Source organism: Drosophila navojoa, chromosome 4 (genome assembly GCF_054131105.1).
Source record: "Drosophila navojoa isolate 15081-1374.11 chromosome 4, UAZ_NAV_1.0, whole genome shotgun sequence".
NCBI lineage: Eukaryota > Metazoa > Arthropoda > Insecta > Diptera > Drosophilidae > Drosophila > Drosophila navojoa.
Window position 1 is genome coordinate 14,886,506 of NC_142892.1, and position 21,025 is coordinate 14,907,530.

At 43.9% G+C, this 21,025-nt stretch overlaps 6 protein-coding genes across 8 annotated transcripts; 2 read left to right on the top strand and 4 right to left on the bottom strand.

The window, feature by feature from the left end:
• The first annotated feature begins 10 nt into the window (after nucleotides 1-10).
• Nucleotides 11-1,463, top strand: mRpS31 (mitochondrial ribosomal protein S31). The gene is made up of 3 exons (XM_030387177.2): nucleotides 11-168; nucleotides 232-702; nucleotides 753-1,463. Exons 1-3 carry the CDS (start codon nucleotides 131-133, stop codon nucleotides 1,402-1,404), a joined length of 1,161 nt encoding a protein of 386 aa, XP_030243037.2. The 5' UTR covers nucleotides 11-130; the 3' UTR covers nucleotides 1,405-1,463.
• mib1 (E3 ubiquitin-protein ligase mind bomb 1) lies at nucleotides 1,405-6,810 on the bottom strand. Of its 2 annotated transcripts, none has more exons than XM_089260121.1 (5): nucleotides 6,166-6,810; nucleotides 3,932-5,188; nucleotides 3,417-3,872; nucleotides 1,820-3,352; nucleotides 1,405-1,758 (listed from the first exon to the last, which is right to left on the bottom strand). In XM_089260121.1, exons 1-5 carry the CDS (start codon nucleotides 6,421-6,423, stop codon nucleotides 1,618-1,620), a joined length of 3,645 nt encoding a protein of 1,214 aa, XP_089116247.1. In that variant the 5' UTR covers nucleotides 6,424-6,810; the 3' UTR covers nucleotides 1,405-1,617. The 2 variants fall into 2 exon arrangements, with proteins under 2 accessions (XP_089116247.1, XP_089116248.1); XM_089260122.1 differs by lacking the exon at nucleotides 6,166-6,810 and adding an exon at nucleotides 5,285-5,365.
• Nucleotides 6,811-7,015: 205 nt separating this feature from the next.
• Nucleotides 7,016-8,392, top strand: Pex14 (peroxisomal biogenesis factor 14). Its single transcript, XM_018099327.3, has 3 exons — nucleotides 7,016-7,257; nucleotides 7,330-7,617; nucleotides 7,679-8,392. Exons 1-3 carry the CDS (start codon nucleotides 7,138-7,140, stop codon nucleotides 8,111-8,113), a joined length of 843 nt encoding a protein of 280 aa, XP_017954816.3. The 5' UTR covers nucleotides 7,016-7,137; the 3' UTR covers nucleotides 8,114-8,392.
• Nucleotides 8,393-9,298: 906 nt separating this feature from the next.
• Nucleotides 9,299-13,840, bottom strand: Pcif1 (Phosphorylated CTD-interacting factor 1). Of its 2 annotated transcripts, none has more exons than XM_089260123.1 (5): nucleotides 13,665-13,840; nucleotides 10,737-12,581; nucleotides 10,548-10,673; nucleotides 10,348-10,476; nucleotides 9,299-10,291 (listed from the first exon to the last, which is right to left on the bottom strand). In XM_089260123.1, the coding sequence occupies exons 2-5, from the start codon at nucleotides 12,572-12,574 to the stop codon at nucleotides 9,607-9,609; spliced, it is 2,778 nt and encodes a 925-aa protein (XP_089116249.1). In that variant the 5' UTR covers nucleotides 12,575-12,581; nucleotides 13,665-13,840; the 3' UTR covers nucleotides 9,299-9,606. The 2 variants fall into 2 exon arrangements, with proteins under 2 accessions (XP_089116249.1, XP_089116250.1); XM_089260124.1 differs by lacking the exon at nucleotides 13,665-13,840 and adding an exon at nucleotides 13,268-13,612.
• A 231-nt stretch (nucleotides 13,841-14,071) lies between these two features.
• On the bottom strand, nucleotides 14,072-15,936 carry LOC108650211 (trafficking protein particle complex subunit 12). The gene is made up of 4 exons (XM_030387173.2): nucleotides 15,490-15,936; nucleotides 14,847-15,431; nucleotides 14,613-14,788; nucleotides 14,072-14,553 (listed from the first exon to the last, which is right to left on the bottom strand). Exons 1-4 carry the CDS (start codon nucleotides 15,811-15,813, stop codon nucleotides 14,172-14,174), a joined length of 1,467 nt encoding a protein of 488 aa, XP_030243033.2. The 5' UTR covers nucleotides 15,814-15,936; the 3' UTR covers nucleotides 14,072-14,171.
• A 238-nt stretch (nucleotides 15,937-16,174) lies between these two features.
• Six4 (homeobox protein six4) lies at nucleotides 16,175-20,114 on the bottom strand. Its single transcript, XM_089259742.1, has 4 exons — nucleotides 19,622-20,114; nucleotides 17,570-17,979; nucleotides 16,989-17,506; nucleotides 16,175-16,450 (listed from the first exon to the last, which is right to left on the bottom strand). Exons 1-4 carry the CDS (start codon nucleotides 19,779-19,781, stop codon nucleotides 16,351-16,353), a joined length of 1,188 nt encoding a protein of 395 aa, XP_089115868.1. The 5' UTR covers nucleotides 19,782-20,114; the 3' UTR covers nucleotides 16,175-16,350.
• Between the last annotated feature and the right edge of the window lie 911 nt (nucleotides 20,115-21,025).

Consider the following 21,025-nt stretch of genomic DNA (forward strand, 5'->3'; position numbering starts at 1 on the left):
GTTCGGTAAGCGGTGTCAGCGCTGCCATATTTTTCATTTTGCTCCGGCTTATTATTGTTACGCGAGCGCAAGGTGCCTGGAAAAGTTGTTGCATCGTATTTTTATATTGTTATCAAAGAAATTACGAAAAATGTTGGCTTTTCGCAATACACAAAAGCTTAGCCTACGGTAAGTAATGCTCTAATGAAAAGAACTTATTGAAAATGTTTATAATCGCATTAGTATTTACAGTGCATTCCTGCCGACTGCCAAAAACGTGGGAATTCTTAGCTACTCCAGTTCTTCCCAGTCAAAAGACGATGACGGTTCATCCTCGTCGGACGATGAGAAACGAACGAAGAAGCAGCGTAAGCCTGAAGAAAAAACTGGAGAAACAGCGGCGCAACGTTTGAATCGCTTATTGGGCACAATGCAAACGCAAACAGATCAGCTGACTAGCTCGGACTTTCCTCGTCCCGGAGATGCGAATCGCAGACGCCGGGAGGCATTAAAACAAGATACTGCTACAAGTAATGTTATTACAGCAGCTAAGAATATTGCCAGCATGTTGGGCACAAATGAGAATGAAAAAAAGCAAACGGAATCCGAATTGTTGGCGAAGCTGCTGGGACACAGCGCCGAGGGCGGCTCAGATATAACACAAGGCGAAAACAAAAATCCATCAGCAACAGCTGCCGATGGAGAGAAAGAGCTAAACCTAAGGTAAGGCTGCTTAACATGTCGAATTTAAATTAAACTCTTTTCGTTTTCAGCGAATTGATTGTGGGTATGAAAATCGATCGTCGCCAACAACCAGAACAGCCGGAGCCCACCCGTAGCGAGTATGTGCGTCGCACTTTGGCATCGCGCTCTAAGCCCTCAGGCGGGGACTTTACTTCGCGTCGGCCACAGCGACATGTTAAACGCGAGGCGGAGACCTTCTCGGGAAGCGTCAATTTGTATGGTGGCGAACCCTTAGGAATTTTCACTAAGGGCGATGTCAAACTTCAGGACTCGCCGGACATCCTTTCCACGTGGTCTATGCTAAACGATCGCGATCTGAAACTGCATGCAGCGCATCCACCGGCAAACTATTTTGAGCAGATGATCCAATGGACGGATCAAGGAAAAGTTTGGCGTTTTCCCATTGACAACGAACAAGATATGCAAGAGGAGGTAAACGTTGACTTCTCGGAGCATATATTTCTGGAACAGCATTTGGAGGGCTGGTGCCCCAATAAGGGGCCCATTCGTCACTTCATGGAGCTTGTGTGCGTAGGTCTCTCCAAGAATCCCTATGTGACGGCACAGGAGAAAAAGGATCACATTCTCTGGTTCCGCGATTACTTCGAAGCCAAAAAGGATATTCTGAAAGATCTGATGAGCAAGGAGGGAGGCGTTAATGTTAAGAAGATAACAACTTAATTTGGATGGCGTGAAATATTTGTTAAAAATATATATTTATATTTTATTTCGCTTTATAAGACGATATTTTCGAGAAAAATGAGTATAATGTATTCGAGTATACATTCATTTGATCTAAATAATACTTAATTTAAGGCCGATTCGCACGCTAATGTGCCCGGGGACTGTGCGCGGAATGTGTGCCATTAATAATGGATATCAATATATTGTGCTTCAGAATAGCAGAATGCGTTTCTCCACCGTTTTGCGACAAATGGGGCAGCCTTCGATTTGATCGCCGCACATCTGACAGGTGCCATGGCCACAGAGGAAGACCATATTCTTAATCCGGTCAAAGCAAACAGGGCACATGGTCTGCAAGCAAATATTTATCATTAGTATAATAATAATAATAATATTGAATTAAGTGACTCACCTGCTCCTTTATGTCTTGTAGCTGTTGCTTCAGCTTTTGCACATCGTCCATTTGGAAATTGTTAACGGCGCCTGCAGCAGGTGCAGCCATGCCTGCTGGTAGATTCGTGAGATTCGCAGCTGCTGCAGCATTTAATATGTTGTTCTGGCTATTCAGCTGATTGCTACTGCCAGCCACTGGAGTGACCACCGTGTTGTTCATGGCCACGCTATGGCCCGAGGTGTTCACACACGCCGGCTCCAGAAGCTTTTCCTCGGGCGCGGTCAAGCAGACGGTGCCGGCCACATAGACCTTCTCGACTGGCCCCGCACCGCCGCAGCAGAGCGTGTATGAGAGCATTTCATCGATTTGGGTGCGGCAGAGGACGCACTTCTTCATCAACGCACTGCAGTGCTCACAGGCCACCATGTGGCCGCAGGGACGAAAGAAGACAGCAGCGCGCCTGTCCGAGCAGACGACGCACTCGTCGATTTTCTCACGTGAGGCCACTGTCTCGCGGCAGATGAGGCACTTCTTCACACGCGGAGCACAAGTTTCGCAGCAACTCACATGGCCGCAGGGCTTGAACACTGTGTCCCGCTTGGCATCCGAACAGACCAGGCACTCCTCCACGCTGGTGACCTTGTTGTTGGTGTTGCTGATGCTGCCAACACAGCCACCGCCTGCGGTCGTGTTTTTGCTGCTGCTGCTGCTTTCCACGTGCAACGATTGCGCCATATCATGACTGAGCCCGTTCAGCCCGAAGGCACTGCCCGAGGCAACAGTGTTGAGTGGAATATTTGCCGTGGCCGACTGGTGCATACCAGCTGCACTTCCAGCTACCGCAGCGCTTTGGGCACGCGCGCGTGCATTGAGACTTGTGCCAGCCACATTACCCGGCAGCTCGGCATCATCGGTTTTACGCTCGTTGTAGCACTTGAGTAACGTCTTGCAGAGATTCGGATCTGGACACAGGTCCAGCGGTGTTTGCATTTTTCGATTCTTGAGCGTTAAGTCAGCACCGTTTGCCGCCAGAAAGCAGGCAATCGATGCGGATGCCTTTTTGTTGTTTGCATTGCGTAGACCCATCAGCAGCTTGCCAAAGCCCTCAACATCCTGCAGCTGCTTTAGCTGCGACAGTGTATGATGGCGCAGTGCCTCATGCAGCGGCGTATCGCCATCCTTATCTGCTATATTCAAATCGGCGCCATCCTGCACCAGCAGCTTAACGATCTGCACATGCTGCCGCTCAACGGCCAAGTGCAGCGCCGTCTGCTGGTTTACATTCTGTCTGTCCATATTCGCCTTGCCCATGTGAACCAATAGTTCGGCTATTTCCACATGATTGTTGAGTGCAGCCAAATGTAATGCAGTGTAGCCGTCGTCCTTTTTCTCCTCGACGATCCAGGGACGATTCGTTTTCGTCAATAATATTTTCATGGCGCTGGGATTGCCTTTAAGAGCGGCATGATGCAGCGCATTGAATCCATTGTTGTTGTTCAGCGTGATGTCAGCTCCATAGTCCAGCAGAAGCGACAGCATCTCATCATGCTCCTGCAAGGGGAAAAGATTTATATGAAGACCCATATTCATGTATATTATAAATATTTCTTGCTACCTTTGATATGGCGTCATGGAGTGGCGTATCGCCTTCGGAGTCCTGCAAGCTGGGATGACAGCCCAGCGTGAGCAGCGTCTTCACCACATTCAGATGCCCCTTGTTGACGGCAATATGCAGTGACGTCTGGCGCCGTTTATTACGTGCATTTAGATCCGCTCCAGCTTTAGCCAGAATTTCAATTACGGCTGCTTCATCGCCAAAGGCCGCATGATGCACTGCACGATCGCCGTCCTTGTCCTCAATCTCCACATCAACAGAATGCCTCAGCAGAACTTGAATCACCTCAATGTGACCATTCTGGCTCGCTGCCTGCAACGCCGTGTGACCCGCAAAGACACCATTCACATTAACCTCCGGCACAGGGCCGCCGCTCGGACTGCCTGCAGCTGCGGCTGCCGCTGCGCTAGAAGTCGAAGGCTGTGCTGCACCAGCCAAATACTCCTCACAACGCGCCTGCAAAAGGCAGAGATAAGATTAGCATTCTACATAGGGAGGACATATAATTAACTTACTGCAAATCCATTGGCTGCTGCCTTGACAAATTCCTCGGTAGCATCACCGGAAACATTGGGCTCGAAGAGTTTCTTGAGAATCGCAGAGAGCCGTTCGCCGCTGGGTATGATTGGAGCACAGTTGCCATCGGCCGTTGTTGCAACGCCAGTGCCGGCGCCGCTGGTGGAGACCACCTTCGAGACTGCCAGTGGATTGTAGGTCCAAGAGGTGTTGCCCACCTCTACCTTCAGATCATTATCGTGATACACCTGCTGAACACGTCCAATTTTGCCCAGGGTCAATTGCATGGCATCGGCCCATTCGCCATGGCCACGCTGCAGTATTTTGATGCTCTCCACATCCGAACAAATCTTGACAATGTCGCCAACTTGGAACTCCGGCGGTGCAGTGGTTGGCGACGACACCTTAGTCAGCACAGCCGGGTTGAAAGTCCAGCGATTTCCAGAATTGTAGGCAACAACAATGTCGTGATCCTCATCGATGCCAACGACCATGCCCGCATTGCTCAGGCACTCGAACATGCCATCTGTCCAGCCGCCATGCCCATGCTGCAGCGATTGCACAATCTCCAGATCCAGATCCACAGTGACCTTGTCTCCGATTTGAAAGCCATGTGGCCCCTTGCCAGGGCCATTCTCGCCCAGCAGCGGCAAATGATCACGATAAACATTGCTGCCCTTGGCATCGTTGACCACTTTAAGATCCGCCATGCCCTCGAAGCCCACGCGATACAGGTTCTTTGAGCCATTATCCCAGATCACATAGGCCGCTGAGCGGGGCGATGCGGATGACCAGTCCTGAATCTCATTCACCTTCCCACGCCGTCCAACACCGCCATCCTGGTCCTCCCATTGCCAGTCGACGCCCCGCACCACACGAGCACCTGGAAAGATGCCGCGTACCAGCACCTTCTTGGCCTTGCGGCGTGGCTCCACCATGGTACGGTCTCCGCCCGGCGTACTGATCCGATAGAAGCGATGACGCAAATGATGCTTGTCGCCATGATAGCAAATGGAGCAGACGTCGTAGTTGATGCACTCGGCACACTTCCAGCGTATGCCAAAGATTGGCTGCTGTCTGCAGGTATCGCACATGGTGCCCTCATGCTTGACGCCCGTCGGAGCGCTGTCCAATATGCGCAGATCGTAGGCGCCGGCACAGCGATAATTGGCGGCCGTGCCATTGTCCCAGACAACGACCACCTCCTCGGCCGACTCAAAGTTGCGCACAGTGCCCACGTGCCCCTCGCCGCCATCCTGCAACAAAGCAAACAAACAAACATTTAATTTTTCATTCCAATAGCTTGAGCTTACGCCATCCCCATCCAATTCGACTCGCGTATTTCGACTCACGCTAATCACAACGCGAAAATTATAATTGAATCGCATTTGCCTGATGCCACCCAAAAGCTGCTCAATGTTCAGCCGTGCACAATCTACTAAGTGTTAACTATTAAGGGTGCACTCAGTGCGTTCCACAATCAGTTAAACGATCTTCAAATCACACCAAAAAGCCACCTCATTCCAGGTCAACATCAATTTAAATAAGTTCATAACAAATCAACACCAACGACTGATAAGCTACATATGAATGCGCACCTTAAATGCCCTAACTTGAATAGGTGATCTAAGATCCAATAATATTAAAATGTATTCTATTTTATTTATCATAAAATGTGTTAAAAGCTGATCAAACATTAGGGTCCAATGTATGATTTCTCAACGGGCAATTGAACATCATTTAATTTTATTGAATTTAAAATATTTATTTTTTGTATTTTACTCTCTATAGTATTTTAATGTACTGTGAATAGTAAATTAAAATAAATGTATAGGTTAATTACTGAACCTTTTCCACCAATACATATATTATTATTTATATTTTACATGTGTATAACTAATGCCTTAACAGTTTCCTAGTGAAAAAACAATTTCGAGCCAATAAAAATTGAATTCAATCACCGTAAGCTTTCAGACAATGCCCAAATAGCCTCTGTCTCGCCCCCTCCCATTCTGGAACTTTCCATCTCTTTTCCTCTCTGTGAGTTTGGTTTTCAGCTAGTTACATATGCACAATTCAGGGCCGCGTTTATGCAATTAAACTTGGTAAGCATGAGCTAAGACTCAACTGAACATGTTCCAGTTTAGTGAAGTGTCAATGCCATCTACTAACAGTTGGCTTGATCTTCTGCAACTATAAATCTCAACACGACATCTCCCAGCTCGCAACTCACCTGTTTGTTCCATTTCCAGTCCGGGCCACGAATTACACGCGCACCAACTCCCTCCATGGAGAAACGTCGAGCGACTGCCGCAGCTGAGCCAGCTCCACTGCCACCGCTGCCACTGCCACTACTACCATTACCCACACCTGCAGTTACAGTACTGCCTCCGCTGACTACCACGCCCACAGATGTGGTCGAAGATGAAGAACCACTTGCAGCAGCATTTGTTGAATCTTTGGCCGCCGATAAGGTTGCGGCACAAGACATTGCGCGTGTCTAAGTGTGGGTCCAGCAATTTTTATATTTGATTTTCTTCACTTTTTCCTTGAGACACACACAACAAATGTCATGCAGGTTTTAGTGAGTGCAAGCAGCGTTGCCAGCTAACAAGTTTCGCTGCTGGCACACAAGCAATTGCATTCCAATGCACACTGAATGCCCAACGCAACACGTAAGCGCTACGCCACGGTAATCAAGAAATGTAAATCATGGATACTTTAAATAAACTGTCCATTAATTAAAAACGCAGCGAATTTTAACCGAATTGCAGACTATAAAAATATAAAATGAATAGTGTAAAACGTTAATTAAAATAGTGACTACTGCTCGACAGTTGCCATCTGAGATTGTAAAGTGTTGCCACCTGACCGAAGAATGTCACACAACATTTTTTCACCACTTGCAACATAACATTGAAATATCGATATTTTCAAAAAAGTAAATAATTAAATATTTCCAATTAAAAACATTACATAGAAAACCCATTTACAGTAGTAACGCAAGCAATGCTAATTAGTTTCGCCATTTGCGTAAGTTTTTAATTGGGATTTTCGATAGACTTGGTACAAATAGATCGACGACTGATTCGATATATTATTCTGTTGTGTTGCACTCGTCATTCCTAGCACAAAGCCCCTTGCTGCACTAGCATTTGGGTTTTCCTTCCAAAGAAACATAATTGAATTAAGCGTAAACATTAAAATGTCTAACAGCAATACAGACACGGGTGACACAACCGTAACGACCACAACTAGCGCCACTGTACAGGATTACAATCCGAATGCTGTCGATGGTGAGGTACTGGAACCGCGTGAGTCGCTGGTAAATAGTCTTAAGCAAGCATGCAAAGCAATGCTTTTCGACTTTGTCTAATCTCTAACCTTAAATCGGTAGATAACCACAGCTGTTAGCTTTTTACAAAACACGAAGGTTCGCCACACAACACTCGTCCAGAAGCAGCAATTTCTGAGGTCCAAAGGTCTAACTGCGCATGAGATACAATTGGCTTGTGAGAGAGCCGGTGTCTTTACCCAAGATCCAAACAATCCCAATACTGTCATAAATATTGGCTCTCAACTGGCGGTGCAGCCACAACAAACAGCTTTCGGCAGACTTCGGGAAATTCTGCACACGGCTGCGGTATTTAGCGGATTCGTCTATGCCCTTTACTTATTCTGGCGCGTGAGTAATAGATTAAAGTTAATATCTTAACAGACTCTAATTGTGCTAAAAATCTTTACAGAAATTCATTGCACCATTTCTATTTGGCAAGCCAAAGAAGAAACCCGTTGAAGAGGCTTTGGCAGATATTGACAAAAAAGTGGAAGTACGCACCGATGCACTTAACAACGAAATCACATTGGTTAAGGACATGATTACGCTGCAACAGAAGGAGCAGACCCAACATATGACTCGCGAATTCAACAATTTTCGCTGTGACTTGGATGCTATTAAGGGGCTGTTGCTGAATCGTAAACAATTTCCGGGCCCCGTACAGCCCATAGCAGTGCCCTCGATACCTGCCTGGCAGCTGGCTAGCTCGCCCCATCACCATCGCCATAGCACCAATAGTCAGTCGGATGACAACGATAAGCCCGATGATGCTGGCTCCGGTTCCGGCTCGTCCGAAACGGAGGTGGTTACCAAAAACAGTGATTCTAGCTTAGAGATCATGTAATGACTATGAAGAAAAGGCTTTTCATATATAGCTGATGTAGTCTGGCTATATATACATATTAATAGATTTTGTATATGAAATATTTGATGCTTTAGTTATAACCAGTGTACATTGAATGAATATCAGATAGACGGTTTGCAGATTTAGTAGTATTCAGGTTTAATTTTTCAAAGGCTAATATCCATATCCATAATTGCTACCAAAAGATAAAATACACATAAAAATATATACAATATATATATAATAAAAAGAGGTTTGAATAATTGAAAAAAACTTTAATTATGCAATTTGTTAATCTATGCTGGATTTTTAAGAGGATATTTTAAAAAAAGGCTAACGTATTGAATTCGGTAGATGGGTGGTGTGTTTATTGGGGTTGTTTTTGGAGTGGCCTGGTGATAGTTCAGCTTAGTTGATATTTTTTAAACTTATAATTAAAATTCAATTTTTATCTATAGTTGCCGATTCTTATTATTTGTATTAGCATTTTGTTTTGTTTTTTGTTATTTTTTTCTACGTTTCTATTAAATTGGCTAAATTCCCATTAAAATGTATTAGGCATATTCACGATGGCTTCCATTGGCAGCTTTAATGAACATTCAAGGGCTGAATGATGTTTGGTTTTAAGGTCTACCAATAGATTCTGTTGTGATAAACCCATTCTAGGTATACTATATATTATATTCATTGTGCGGTGCGTAGCATTTGCTTTTGTTTTCTTTTCTTTTTATTACAAATTTGGTTCTCTGCGCGATCCGTTATATATATGTATAATTATATTTTTTTTTTCAACTACTTATTTTAAAGATTTTTATCGATTTGTACATACGATAAATTAGTTTTGCTTTAAGTTATAATCCTAAATTATACGTTTATAGTCTCACAAAAGATTGTTTGGGGCTTACTCATATATTATATATAAAGTTAAGGTGCAGCACGGAATAAAAAATCTGTGCCAGTGCGTGATTTTTATTATTTCATGTGTGTGTGTATGTATTTGTTTTAATTGTTGTATTAAAGATTTTGGAAAACAATTAATTTGTTTAATTACAATCATCAAGAATAAATGGAGCCCATTCTACCCATACTTTGTATGCATAACTGAACCTTCTGCTTTTAGTATGTGGGGCCAGCTTGGTCCTTGTTCGGGATCAATTGCAATGATTAACAACAGCCAGGCCGTAGTTAAGTATCAGCTAGTTACAATTATTAATTAATAAAAAACATATATACAATTATATAACTTTAAACTTGTAACCATAAATTCGAGGGCACTCGGATAATATAAACTTGACTTTCCAGAAACTTGCTTTTGTTTAGATTAAACAAAAGTCCCAAACACTGAAGTCCCTCGTGTTAATTAATTAAAGATCTATGCCTAAAGTATAATAGCTAATTCAAGGAAACACAAAAGTGGTACTTAGCCCCATGGTGCACTGTTAGCTTGAAGAATTTAGACGAATAGTTTACAATAATTGGTTTCCTTTCCATCTCTAAACAGCTGAATTGATGACCGCCGTACTACTAATGCTAGTTGTTGGTCCAAAAGTCGCTGCAGCCGAAGTGCTGGCCGTTGCCGTAATGCTAACAGCAGCCGCTGCTGCTGTGGTGCCACCATCCGGATAGCCGCCTGAGGCTGGGGCAGGCGACAACGACATCGTCGACGATGACGGCGATGAGCAGTCGCTTTGGACGCTCATTGTGGGCGAGGCGGCTACCAAATTGCTGCTGCTGCTCGTATTGCTGATGGTCAGCGGGAATTGCGATGGTGTTCCGGTCGGAGTATGCGGCGACATGGGCGTCAGCATGGAAGACGTTGTGGATACGGGACTGCCGATGCTGTTAGAGCTCGTTGTGATGGCAACGGTCACAGCTGCCGAAGTGCTATTAATGTTATTTGCTGTTGTGGGCGTGGCAGGTGTAGGTGTGGCAACAGACGATGAGGCCGTTGATTGCGGCGTTGAAGACGGCGGCGACTGCTGCTGCTGGTGATTGGAATTGCTGCCAGTGGCAGCGGCTGCAGCAGCCGCACGCTCGCGCTCACGATCGCGCTGTGGCCGAAAAGCTTCACGCAATGCCTCAACACGATTCTCGTTGGGTCCCCAGCGCGCATAGCCGGCGCTATTCTGCAGCCAAACCACTTGAGTGCCCTGCATGCACTTAATGAGCACCTCAGATCTGTTGGAAGTGAATGAAATGAATATTTATATTTATACATTTTATAATCTACTTACTTTTGCATCATGTGCTGATAGCCATGTCGATATTCGTGCGCCATGCCCAGCACAACCATTGAACGGCGCTTGTACATGCTCTCCTCCAGCTTCGATATGCTCTTCCACTCAGGCAGAAACACAATGAAGCTGTGTGGGGAATAAAACAAAAATTAGTAAACATATTTTTAAGGAATATTTATTAAAATAATGGAAACTACCTCAAGGGCTCCATAGAATCGGTAAGCAACTTATCAATATGCAACAGGCAGGCGTCCATAAGTTCCTCACAATGCGGCGGATTCACTTGGAAGGAACCGGACACAGGCTTAAAGTCCAAAAATGGTCTATAACAATAGGATTGTTATTAAAATTGCAGTACATTAAGCAGAATTCTTTATTTGACTTACCCTCTGGAACCGAAGTACGCATCCGTGTCCGCAAATGCTGAGCAATATTGCCGGAAATAGGAATTGAATGGCGATGCAAAGCATTCAAAGCTAACACCAAAATGCCTGTGCAGACACTCAAAGACGGGCACCGGCAGCGCGGCCTGTGTGAGCTCCGCCTCCTGGGATGAGTTTAAGGCATTACCCAGGAAGGTCTGGTAGCGTTTAAGCAGGCACCACACCCGGCCAATGAACAGATCAAACTTCTTGTCGTCGAAGCAATTGTGACGGTAGAGCTGTTCCAGCTTTTGGAGATAGGTGAGGTTGATGTACTGCGCATCCGGCTGATTGATGGTCGCGGGCGTATACTTAATGATCATATGATCACGATCCTGCAGATATTCAATGGCCGGCATACGAGGCGAGGGCACTGCAAACTGTATGGGATAGCACCACACCTTTTTCAAATGGGGCGGCGGCGGTGGCGGCGTTGGTTCCGGTATGCCATGCTCCTTGAGCAGCTGCAAATGACGTTCCCGTATCTTACGTGCATGCTCCGCTGACAGATGGTAGATCTTGACGCATAATGTTTCCACGGAACTCTTAACCGTCTCTACCAAATGCGGTTCGCATTGCCGCTTCAGATGAGCCAAACGATCCTGGAAATCCTCATAGCTGGCACCCACCGTGCGGCGCAGCCATTGAAATGTATCCTCCACATTCCACTTGACAACCTTCTTAGACTCCGCCGGCGCTGAGCGCGACTCGATGATCTGTTTGGCCGCCTCGGCATATCGGGACAATTGCTTGCGTGCGTCGCCCGTGAACTTGGGCTTGACAATCTTGATGGGTATATCGGCCATAATCTCTCGATACATGGAACTGGATATTTCGGGCACGCAGTTGCTGGGCAGCAACGGATCGCAGCCGGTGTCTATGACCTTTCGTTCCATGAGCCAGCGATTAAAGGAGTCCCGCGGCGCCTTGATGTTCTCCCTACGCATGCAAAGATCCTCATATGTCTTGAGCAGCTTCATGGTGAAAGCAGCGCGTAAAGCCTCGATCTCTGGGTGCGGCTGGGGCAGTAACGTGGGTGGGCGCTCAACAATCACTGCATTGGTGCACACCTCCAGATCCCAGGGACCGGCCAGCACAAACTTCTTCATGGGAGGTCCGCCGTGCGGACCCATATGCTGCTGCTGCAGCTGTTGATGGTGCGGGTGCGGGTGTATGTGCATGTCATCCGAGGGCCGACGCTTCAAATGATGATGATGTTGCTGCTGGTGAGGCGTCATGGGCGTTGGGCCGCCAACACCGCCAACACCACCATGGCAGATGCCCAATGGATCCGTTAGCGGATCAAAGGGGCGTGCGCCTGGCATTTCCCACAGCGATTCTCCTGTGACCTTATTCCAATAATACGGACGATTCTCTCGCTTTGACCAGAACTTGCGCCACCCCTGATTAACAAGCTCCCCTGTCAACTCCTCACCATAGCCACCAGGTCCAAGTGTGGGTGGGCCCTGCGGCGTGTGAGCCATTGCCTCCAGCGTGGGCGGTGCATGATGTGATTTTGTTGGCGTCGATGGTGACGAGCAGCTGGGCACCGGTGAGCTACCAGCGCTCATCATGTGTCCAGCTGCGTCCGATGTAGACGCAGCCGCTGCCGTTGTTGTTGCCGTCGACGATGTAGGTGACGGTGTCATATTATTAGAGGCACTCGCAGTCAACTGATCCCAGGCACTCTGAGCACTGGTGCTCGGCTGCATCATGGAACCCACTGAGCCGGTGGAGGCGATCACCGACGGCGGCACCTGCAGCGCTCCCAAATTGTGCATGTTGCTGTTGTTCGCAGCCATTTGAGCTCTGCAAAACTGCACACACACCTTAACATTATTTACAGTTCTTGTTTACGTTTTTCAATCGCGAGAGGGAGAGAGCGAGAGCGTGCGCGCGTGTATCAGATGCGAGAGCGCCTGCTGCTGCTAGTCTGGCAAGCAGTAAAATACTTGGGCTCCAGCTTAACAGAAACTAGTCGGCAAGAAACACTCAGCGAAGCAGCAACGCAAGCCGGAGAGTACGCGCAAGTGGCCGAGCAGCAGGATCGTCATAAATATGACGCATAGATGCGTACACATACATTAGTATAAATATGCCGTTACTAGTGAGCATAAGCACGCATTCCCCTAATAAACTCAACCAATCAACTGGAGCTTTTGCTTGTGCTATAAAATGAGAGCGGCGCGCATGTTTTCTTGTGAGCAACAAACTACGAGAGAGCGAGAGAGACAGAGAGGGAGAGCGAGAGAACGGCCAAGTGAGAGCGACAGCGAGAGGGAGAGCCATTACGACAGGCACGAATGAGAAATCAAAACAAATTGCAAAAGAATAGAGATTTTCAGCCTGCTTGTGTATGTTTTGACGAGCGTGTACCTAGCGTATGCGCACCGCACAAATAAAAATATACAAAAAATTATTTGCAGCCAACTTTGTTGCTGCAATTCACATACACGCACAGGCACACACACACTAATAACGATTGCATTACTTGCCATAAACAATTCCGATGAGTTATGAAAAAAAATGCACTAACAACATTCAAGTGCTGCTCTGCGGTTTCATGACTACGTCATGCCAGGCACGGAAATAATGGCGCGCTTTTTCCATCAAAACACAGAACACACTATTTGCAGCTATATATAAAAGAAAGATTTCATAAAATGGATATTTTATTTTTGTATTTTGTTTGGCGCTACACAATATTTTTGGCGCGCATGCATATCATTCGGCATTTGTCGTTTATATATTTTTATAAACAACATTGTGACTGCACCGAAAATTTCTCTACACTTTCTTTTCAACCACATCAATATAAACTACGCCTTGCTGCTGTTTGCTGCTGATTCGTATGGTCATATTTCAATCGCGTTTAATTGCCACTAAACTCACCTATTTTCAACTATCCTATTATACAAAACACCAACAACGTGTTTCCAAACATTTATAACGTATGTACGTAATTATTTGATACGATTATTTATGTTTTATAAATAAATTCCTGAAAAACTCTTCTTCCAAAGATACTTCACCAGCTAAGTGTGACCAGACTTAGTAAGTGTTGAAATAACTGGCGAAAGAACATAACGCAAATGTATCATAGGTAAACATGAAGTTGTAATAGTTTGACTAAATGATACTTATAATTTGACAAAATAAATTATTCAGATAATATTTTAGGCTTTATTGTCAGTAAATTAAACTTTCGACTGTAGACCTATGCAAATATCGATAATAATCATTTGATACAGTAATTAAAATACCAGCACGTCATATCAATTTACGAATACAATATGTGGTATCTTTGAAATACTGTACATTATCAGGTTGAATTTTATTCATTCTGGATGGAGTTGTGGAATGTTTACCAACAGTATTTACATATACATATATTTGAAACTAATTTGTTGCCTGCAATTTAAGGCAAATTTCTACACTTATATTGAGATCCGGCTTATATCTGTTTATCAATCGGAGTAAATTCAACTTTTTCGCCTTGGAATTATTGGATTCCAATTCATACAATGTTGATAAATTCACTAGTAAACTTTCATTCAATGACTTTTGTGGATTTAAATTGATTGCACGTTCATACAAGTTAATTGCGTCTTTCAGTTTACCAGCGTACAGCAAGCATACGCCCATATTGTTTAATATCATCGTATTGCCGGAGTCCAAGTGTAGCGCCTTTTGAAATATTAAATAAGCCTCGGGAAAGTCATTTTTGGCCACAGCTATGAGACCCTTGTCGACCAGATCTCGCAGATCCGGCGACATATTACTGCAAAAGTCAAGTTTGAATATTATCAACGATAATTTCTATAAATAAATGCCACTCACATCTCACGTAGCCGTCGAGAGACAGCAAATTTTTGCTCCGCCCCAAAAATATCGCCGATTTGTAGATAAATGCGGCCCCAAGCTGAATATAAAGCGCGTTGCTCCTCTTTACTAAGCGTAGAGCGTGTCAACAGCATTCCACCCATAATGTCATCAATCATACTAAATTTCTTCATCTATAATATAGGGAAATTTTAAATTAAACTCTTTAAGGCTTCACTTTTTCTGACTCACCATTAGAGCGCAATTAATAATTGATTGCAGTACGCGTTCGGCTCTTCGCTGCCAAAATTCTGCTGCATTTATGTTCTTTAATCTGTCGTAATGCTCCTTGATTTCATTGCTTATGACATGCAGCTCAGACAGACGATCAAGCGCTAGATGAGGTTTGCCTAGATAAATGGGCAGCTCGGCCAAGAGCAGGCGGAACGAGAAGCATGCAATGGAGCCATGTTTGCCCTTGTACATCTCTGGATAATGCTCGTAAAAGACATCGGGTCCATTCAGTTGACCGAATGGTTCAGCCTCTGCCTGCAGTAGTTCGTATTCCCCCAGCTTGGCCAGCAATGCGAGGCGCGTAAACCACAATTGAAGCGAATGCGGCGAATGTTTTGCTGGCTGACCAGCACGACCATAGCCCTGGCCATAGATGGTGAGCAGTCTACCTGTTAGATTAACTGCCGCACGAAAGCAGCCAGCATTAATTAATGTACGTATTCCCCGCTCATCTTGCGTCACATCTTCAACTGCGAGAATTTTACGTTGCTGCAATTCAGCTTCTCCTAAATGTTGAGTTACGGCTATACAAATCGGATCGGGCTGCAATAAAATGGATAGATAGTTCGATATATTTGTTATATTTAAACATATTACTTACCAAATCGTTAGCTATGTGTATGCCTGGCATAATCAGATGTGCTGCCTGTTTGCCCGCCTCATTTTGTGTGGGCAGCTGCCACAGGTTTCTCACCTCATCGCTCACTTTTATAGGCTCTTCGGCTTCAGCTGTTTCTACGTATTCAGGAGGCTGAAAGCTGCCCGTAAATGTGCTGCCCAGCATATTGTTGCTGTTGGTTGGTTCAGCGGCGTTTACTGGCTGCATATCCTTGGGCTTCGATTTATTGTTTGTCAGCTCATCAAAAAAGCTGGGCGGATCGTTGGCGAAATATTCGCTTAATCGTCCGTTTGAGTTATTTGTCATTCCGTGGTCGATACTTTTATTGTGTTTTTTCAGCACCTGCTACACAATCGAAAACCGATGACTGCCTAATCGATTTTTGCTCTATTTTAAACAGTTAATTTATATTGCAATGGTCACACTGCACAAGTTTTGTTTTTCATTCAAACAAGAACTTCTGTCTATAATTTATATAATATAATTTGTAGAATGTTTAATTTTCTAGTGCTGCTTATCAAGAATTCAAATTTAAATTATACAAATTAATAATTTGAAATTATACATAAGCTATCGATACTTGTGGCCAATCGATAATAGCTTTTATTTTTATAGCACACTAAAAATAAGTCTAGTGCTGCCCAGCCCAATAAAAAGACGTTATAAATTTAAACATTGTTTTTTTTTCTATATTTATTTATTGCAATTGCATTATTATTATTGTACAGTAATATAAAGCAAATTAAAAACTAGAAACATAACGTCATTTGATGACCAAAAAATGTAACATTAAAACTGATGTATTTACAAAGCAGCGCCTGCGCATTTGCCACATTCTTCACTCTACTGTCCATTGAAAATGGATTCGGGATAATAGCTGGGGGCGTTGAACATGCGCGGAAAACCGTTCGCATCCAATTGACCCACAGGCAGCATTATATCACTGCAACGAGAAAAATACATATATGTACATATATTTAAATGTGTGCATGTGAGTGTGTGTATGTGTTAGAGAGTGTATGGAATTTGACGCCTGTAAGTGATCAAACACAGCGGGGCATGCGGCAACAATTGAGGCACATGCTACACGCATGCGCATTCGAGTAACGGGCACCATTCAATGGGCAACGGGCAACGTTGGCGACCAGTGCCCGTCTATAAATAGGGTAAAAGGAGCTGCAAAATTGGACATAAAACACGCTCAAGTGCCCTTTCAGAAAAAAAAACCGAAAAAAATGGCATCGGACCGTGGCGAACCGTAAGGGAACTCGAATTGGGACTTCGATGCGAAGGCAAGTGTTTTACGGTCACTTAAACGAATTTTTAAATGCCAATTTTTGAAAAACAATTGAATTGGTTTTCGAGAGCGAGTGCGAGAGAAACATGAATTGTTTTACGAGTTATGTGGAAAACATATTGTAATTAGTTTCTGAGCGACATAGAAAATATATATGTGTATGCATATAAATGAATATACTTACGATCTTTGCTGTGGTGTGCGATCCCTTTGCCGGCGATTCTTGAACCAATTGGAGACTTGGGTGAGCGTGAGGCCCGTTTTCTTGGCCAGCGTTTTCTTTTCGTCGGGCGTGGGATAGCGATTCGTTAGATAGCAATCCTTGAGAGCGTTGCGTGACTTCTCCTTGAAGCAATAGACCGTCTCCTCGCCATCCCAGATGGTCTTTGGCAGCGGATACTTTTTGCGCAGTCGATATTTGTCCACGGCGCCGAGCGGACGGCCGCGCACCTTTTCCGCCTCCTTGTAGTGCGCCTTGAACCACAGGTTCTGGAGGTCCACATGGTACTTGATCGAGAAGCAGTGCGTCTCCAGCAGGCTGTACAGCTCGTGGAACTGGCCCAGGTTGTAGGCCACCATGGCGCGTGCCCGCAGCACGCTCTCGTTCGTCTTGAAGAACTCGCTGGGCGGCAGGCTGCAGAGGAAGTTTGTCAGCTTCTCGATGTCGCCCTTCTGCTGCAGTGCCTCACACATGCACTGAATCTGTAACGAAGTAAGCCGACATTCAACTGACGTTCCTTTGGCTATCGTCCAGCTCCAACTTACCTGATCTGTGGAGAACTGCAGCATCTTGGCATCAATCGGAAAGCTGCCAACGGCGGACATATTGTGCGCCGCAGTCAGATTCGAGATGAGATGTCCGCCACTCGATGCACCAGCTAATCCGCCACCGCCGCCGCCCAAGCCCGCGGATCCGCGCTGCATGCTGCCACAGAGTCCATCCGACTTGGTATTCCCATTGAGGTCGCCCAGGCTGCTGCTGCCGTTCTCGAAGATGATGCTGTTCAGTGTGGGATAGTGCGTGGGCGTCGTGGATGCTGTGGGCGGCGGCGACTTGTCATAGTCATTGGTGATGTCCTGAAAGCGACGCTCAATCAAATCCTTTTCGCTCGCCTCATACGGCGCGAATTTGTCCAACTGCAAAACTGTTTTGCAAGAAATGTTGCCGCGGTAGCCTTAAATAAATAGAGCAGATGAGTTGAGATGAGATTGGATATTGATAAACTGTAAGGGATTTATATATGTTTATATATGTATATGTACGTATTTTTATTCTTATTAAAAACGTATATAATTACTCAGACTACGTTTTGTTTTTCTTATGGATAAATATGTCGATTATTAAAAGGCTAACAAGTGTACATATATAATTTAATCTCAATGTATAGTTAGAGTGGGAGTAATCTTCCCTATCTTTCTCTCTCTCACACACAGACTTCTCTTCCTTATCCTTTTTCCCCACTTTCTATTCCACACTCTCTATCATTATATTGCTTTCTTATTCTTAACGGAACTTTTGAATATAATATTTCGCTATAAATATTTTAAGTTTTAGCACAGAACTTCCACGATTCATAGCCAAAACATTTATATGGCACGTGTGAAAATTATTTAAATATATATATATTTTTTTTACCATTAAGTGTTTATGTTTCTTATGTTTTCCATCTACACATTACATATTGACGCAAGAGAATTCATTCTCACGTGCTACTTTGCTGTTCAGCAATAGTTCGGCTTCTCCAACTCCCCTTCAACTCTCCCACAACCCACTTGAATTCGGACTCCCCGCGTGGCCTACGAATTGCATGTGACTAATCAAAATTCTGACTTTCGACACCTCAGACCTCAGACTTCAGACATAGCAAACAATACCATATAGACCAGAAAGAGACATCATGCAAAGTATGTATATACATACATATATACAACGATATCTGATACCCTCCTATATACATAAATATGCGCATACATGTATGTACATATATTGATTTGTATATGCATAATTAGTGCTATGTAAATATATTATAAAACAATTGAGTTGTGTTTTTTTTTGTTTAATGAGTGGAAAGTACGCCAAGGAATGCCAAGAGCCAATGTAAATACTGCGCAGTCGAATTGGAGTTTTAAGAAACATATTGAAAATATTGAATTCCTAAACACATTTAGGGATAAAATTATCAAGTAATTGAGTAATTGAATTTCGAAATTTACTCAAGCTTTGAACGTTAAGGAATTGTATATAGAGCACCTTCATGATCTTAGATAAGAAACTGTTCATAAAACAAATAATTACTTTAATTGTCATCAAACAAACAAAATTATTGATTTAAAAAATTTTTGATTCTCTATTCTCTTCTTTTCCTATAAAACTTCATAATAAAAATTTCCAAAATGTGCTGCCAATTAAAATTCTAAAACAATTCTAAAATATATTTTATTTTATTTATTTTTTTTTTTTTCAATTGCGAAACAATATCTATGCAAATAGTTAACCCAGAGGAATGCAAATGCTTAGATCAGTTTACCTATTTGACTGATGGCAATAATTTGTTAATAGACAGCATTTATTTATGCAATTTCTATGTATGTATATATTATATTGCATTTCCGAAGCTCATTCAGTGCCTGAGAAATGTGAAATCTTCAGCAAAAAAGGAAATTAACATTAAAACATAAAACAAGAGTCTCCGATGGTAATTGTTTATGCAGCGCCTCATTGACGCCTGTTTCATGTAATCCGATATAAATATATACATATATAAATATATATGTACATATATGCCTCGCTTAACTGATAAATTGTCTATGGCTTACCAGCATTTGGCAGAAAGAGCGAGCCGTAGGCCATGGGCGAGCTAATATTGTCGTGCTGCACGGCGGAATGATCGGATGCTGTGCCGGCGGAGCTGGTCGAGTCCAGGTCTCCATTGATGGACACCGAGAGATTTGTGCTATCCATATTCTTTTCAAACATATTTGAAAGCTGAACTTTTATAGTTTTCAATCAAATATATATATGGTTATTTAACTAAATCATTTACTTTTTAGAACATTTATTTTAACACACTATTTTCACTTGTTAAAACACTTTTGTAAATTTTTGTAATATTCTAAGAGTTTTTTCCTTGGTTCTTTTCTAAAATATTTTTCTTCCCGTTGATAGCAACGCGACGCTTTCGCTTTTCAAACTCAACTGCAAGTGGCAAAGAGAGAGCGCGCAACGCTCGCGTTGACGAATGAAATGGAACTGCATTCAAGGCTGCGTCGGCGACTGTTGCTGCCTGTGCCTGAAACGTTTGGAAACGGAACGTTATAAAAGGGCCTGCTGGCTGCGCGTATATGTGTGTCTATGTGTGACTGTGTGTGTGTGTGTGTATGAGTTGGTTGCTGTGCGTGAGCACGCTAATTAGGGGTGGCTTATTCGCATTTGGCTTGTCCTGCACGATGGGCGTTGCCTAGCCAAAGCAGGCGCCATTTTCAATGCTTGCCAATAACAGGCCAGCCAAACCTGACTATATACACATGCACAGTTGTCTGGGTGTGTGTGCGTGACTGTGTGCGTCTGTTGAGCTGTATTGCATTATGTTATCTAATGCTTAACGTGAACATTTCAATTGAAAAATAAAACATGGTGACCTCGTTTGCGGCTCAATGGTAGTAGCTGATGAATGCCGTGTGCATTTCTTAGAATTTACATCAAATTTCTTTAGCATTGCTAAATGCTATTTTTGTTCGAGTTTGCATATAAAATCAGTTGTTAAAGTCACCAAAAACGCGATGCAATTTGATGCCCCGCACAGCAACAGCAGGCAGCAAAGCTGAACTGCACAGACAAACAGATAGACAGCAGAACGGACAGACTGATAAAGGGGCTGCAAAAAATGTTGCTTCTGCTGCTGTTGCTGCTGTCTTTGTTATTTGTCATCTAATGGCATCAAATTTCAATTACAAAATTGTTCCTCTCATTCACAAGCATTAAAATCGGTGTGCGCCACTTCAAATGGTGTGATAAAATAGTGACATGACAAAGGTGACAACAGCAGCAAATCCACAAAAAGGCTAAACAATGGTTGCCAGCAGCAGCAGCAGCAGCAACAACATATTTGTTGTTGTTGGAAAGAATTCATTAGGACTGAAATTAGGAGGGTTGACAATTTCGTCACACACAACCAAATCCCCGAGCCTGTCCCAATTTCAGCTCACACGGGAGTTTTCAAT

Coding starts and splice junctions, on each gene's coding strand:
- mRpS31 (XM_030387177.2), top strand. CDS start 131: ATGTTGGCTTTTCGCAATACACAAAAGCTTAGCCTACG. Junction 169..231: donor ACACAAAAGCTTAGCCTACG/GTAAGTAATGCT, acceptor TAGTATTTACAG/TGCATTCCTGCCGACTGCCA. Junction 703..752: donor GAGAAAGAGCTAAACCTAAG/GTAAGGCTGCTT, acceptor TTTCGTTTTCAG/CGAATTGATTGTGGGTATGA.
- Pcif1 (XM_089260123.1), bottom strand. CDS start 12,574: ATGGCTGCGAACAACAGCAACATGCACAATTTGGGAGCGCTGCAGGTG. Junction 10,477..10,547: donor GATTCTATGGAGCCCTTGAG/GTAGTTTCCATT, acceptor TTCCCCACACAG/CTTCATTGTGTTTCTGCCTG. Junction 10,292..10,347: donor TATCAGCACATGATGCAAAA/GTAAGTAGATTA, acceptor CACTTCCAACAG/ATCTGAGGTGCTCATTAAGT.
- LOC108650211 (XM_030387173.2), bottom strand. CDS start 15,813: ATGACAAATAACTCAAACGGACGATTAAGCGAATATTTCGCCAACGAT. Junction 15,432..15,489: donor TACACATAGCTAACGATTTG/GTAAGTAATATG, acceptor ATTTTATTGCAG/CCCGATCCGATTTGTATAGC. Junction 14,789..14,846: donor TTATTAATTGCGCTCTAATG/GTGAGTCAGAAA, acceptor CCTATATTATAG/ATGAAGAAATTTAGTATGAT.
- mib1 (XM_089260121.1), bottom strand. CDS start 6,423: ATGTCTTGTGCCGCAACCTTATCGGCGGCCAAAGATTCAACAAATGCT. Junction 5,189..6,165: donor ACTGGAAATGGAACAAACAG/GTGAGTTGCGAG, acceptor GCTTTGTTGCAG/GATGGCGGCGAGGGGCACGT. Junction 1,759..1,819: donor TACAAGACATAAAGGAGCAG/GTGAGTCACTTA, acceptor ATTTGCTTGCAG/ACCATGTGCCCTGTTTGCTT.
- Pex14 (XM_018099327.3), top strand. CDS start 7,138: ATGTCTAACAGCAATACAGACACGGGTGACACAACCGTAACGACCACA. Junction 7,258..7,329: donor TGGAACCGCGTGAGTCGCTG/GTAAATAGTCTT, acceptor TTAAATCGGTAG/ATAACCACAGCTGTTAGCTT. Junction 7,618..7,678: donor CCCTTTACTTATTCTGGCGC/GTGAGTAATAGA, acceptor AAATCTTTACAG/AAATTCATTGCACCATTTCT.
- Six4 (XM_089259742.1), bottom strand. CDS start 19,781: ATGTTTGAAAAGAATATGGATAGCACAAATCTCTCGGTGTCCATCAAT. Junction 17,980..19,621: donor GCTCTTTCTGCCAAATGCTG/GTAAGCCATAGA, acceptor TATTTATTTAAG/GCTACCGCGGCAACATTTCT. Junction 17,507..17,569: donor TGCAGTTCTCCACAGATCAG/GTAAGTTGGAGC, acceptor ACTTCGTTACAG/ATTCAGTGCATGTGTGAGGC.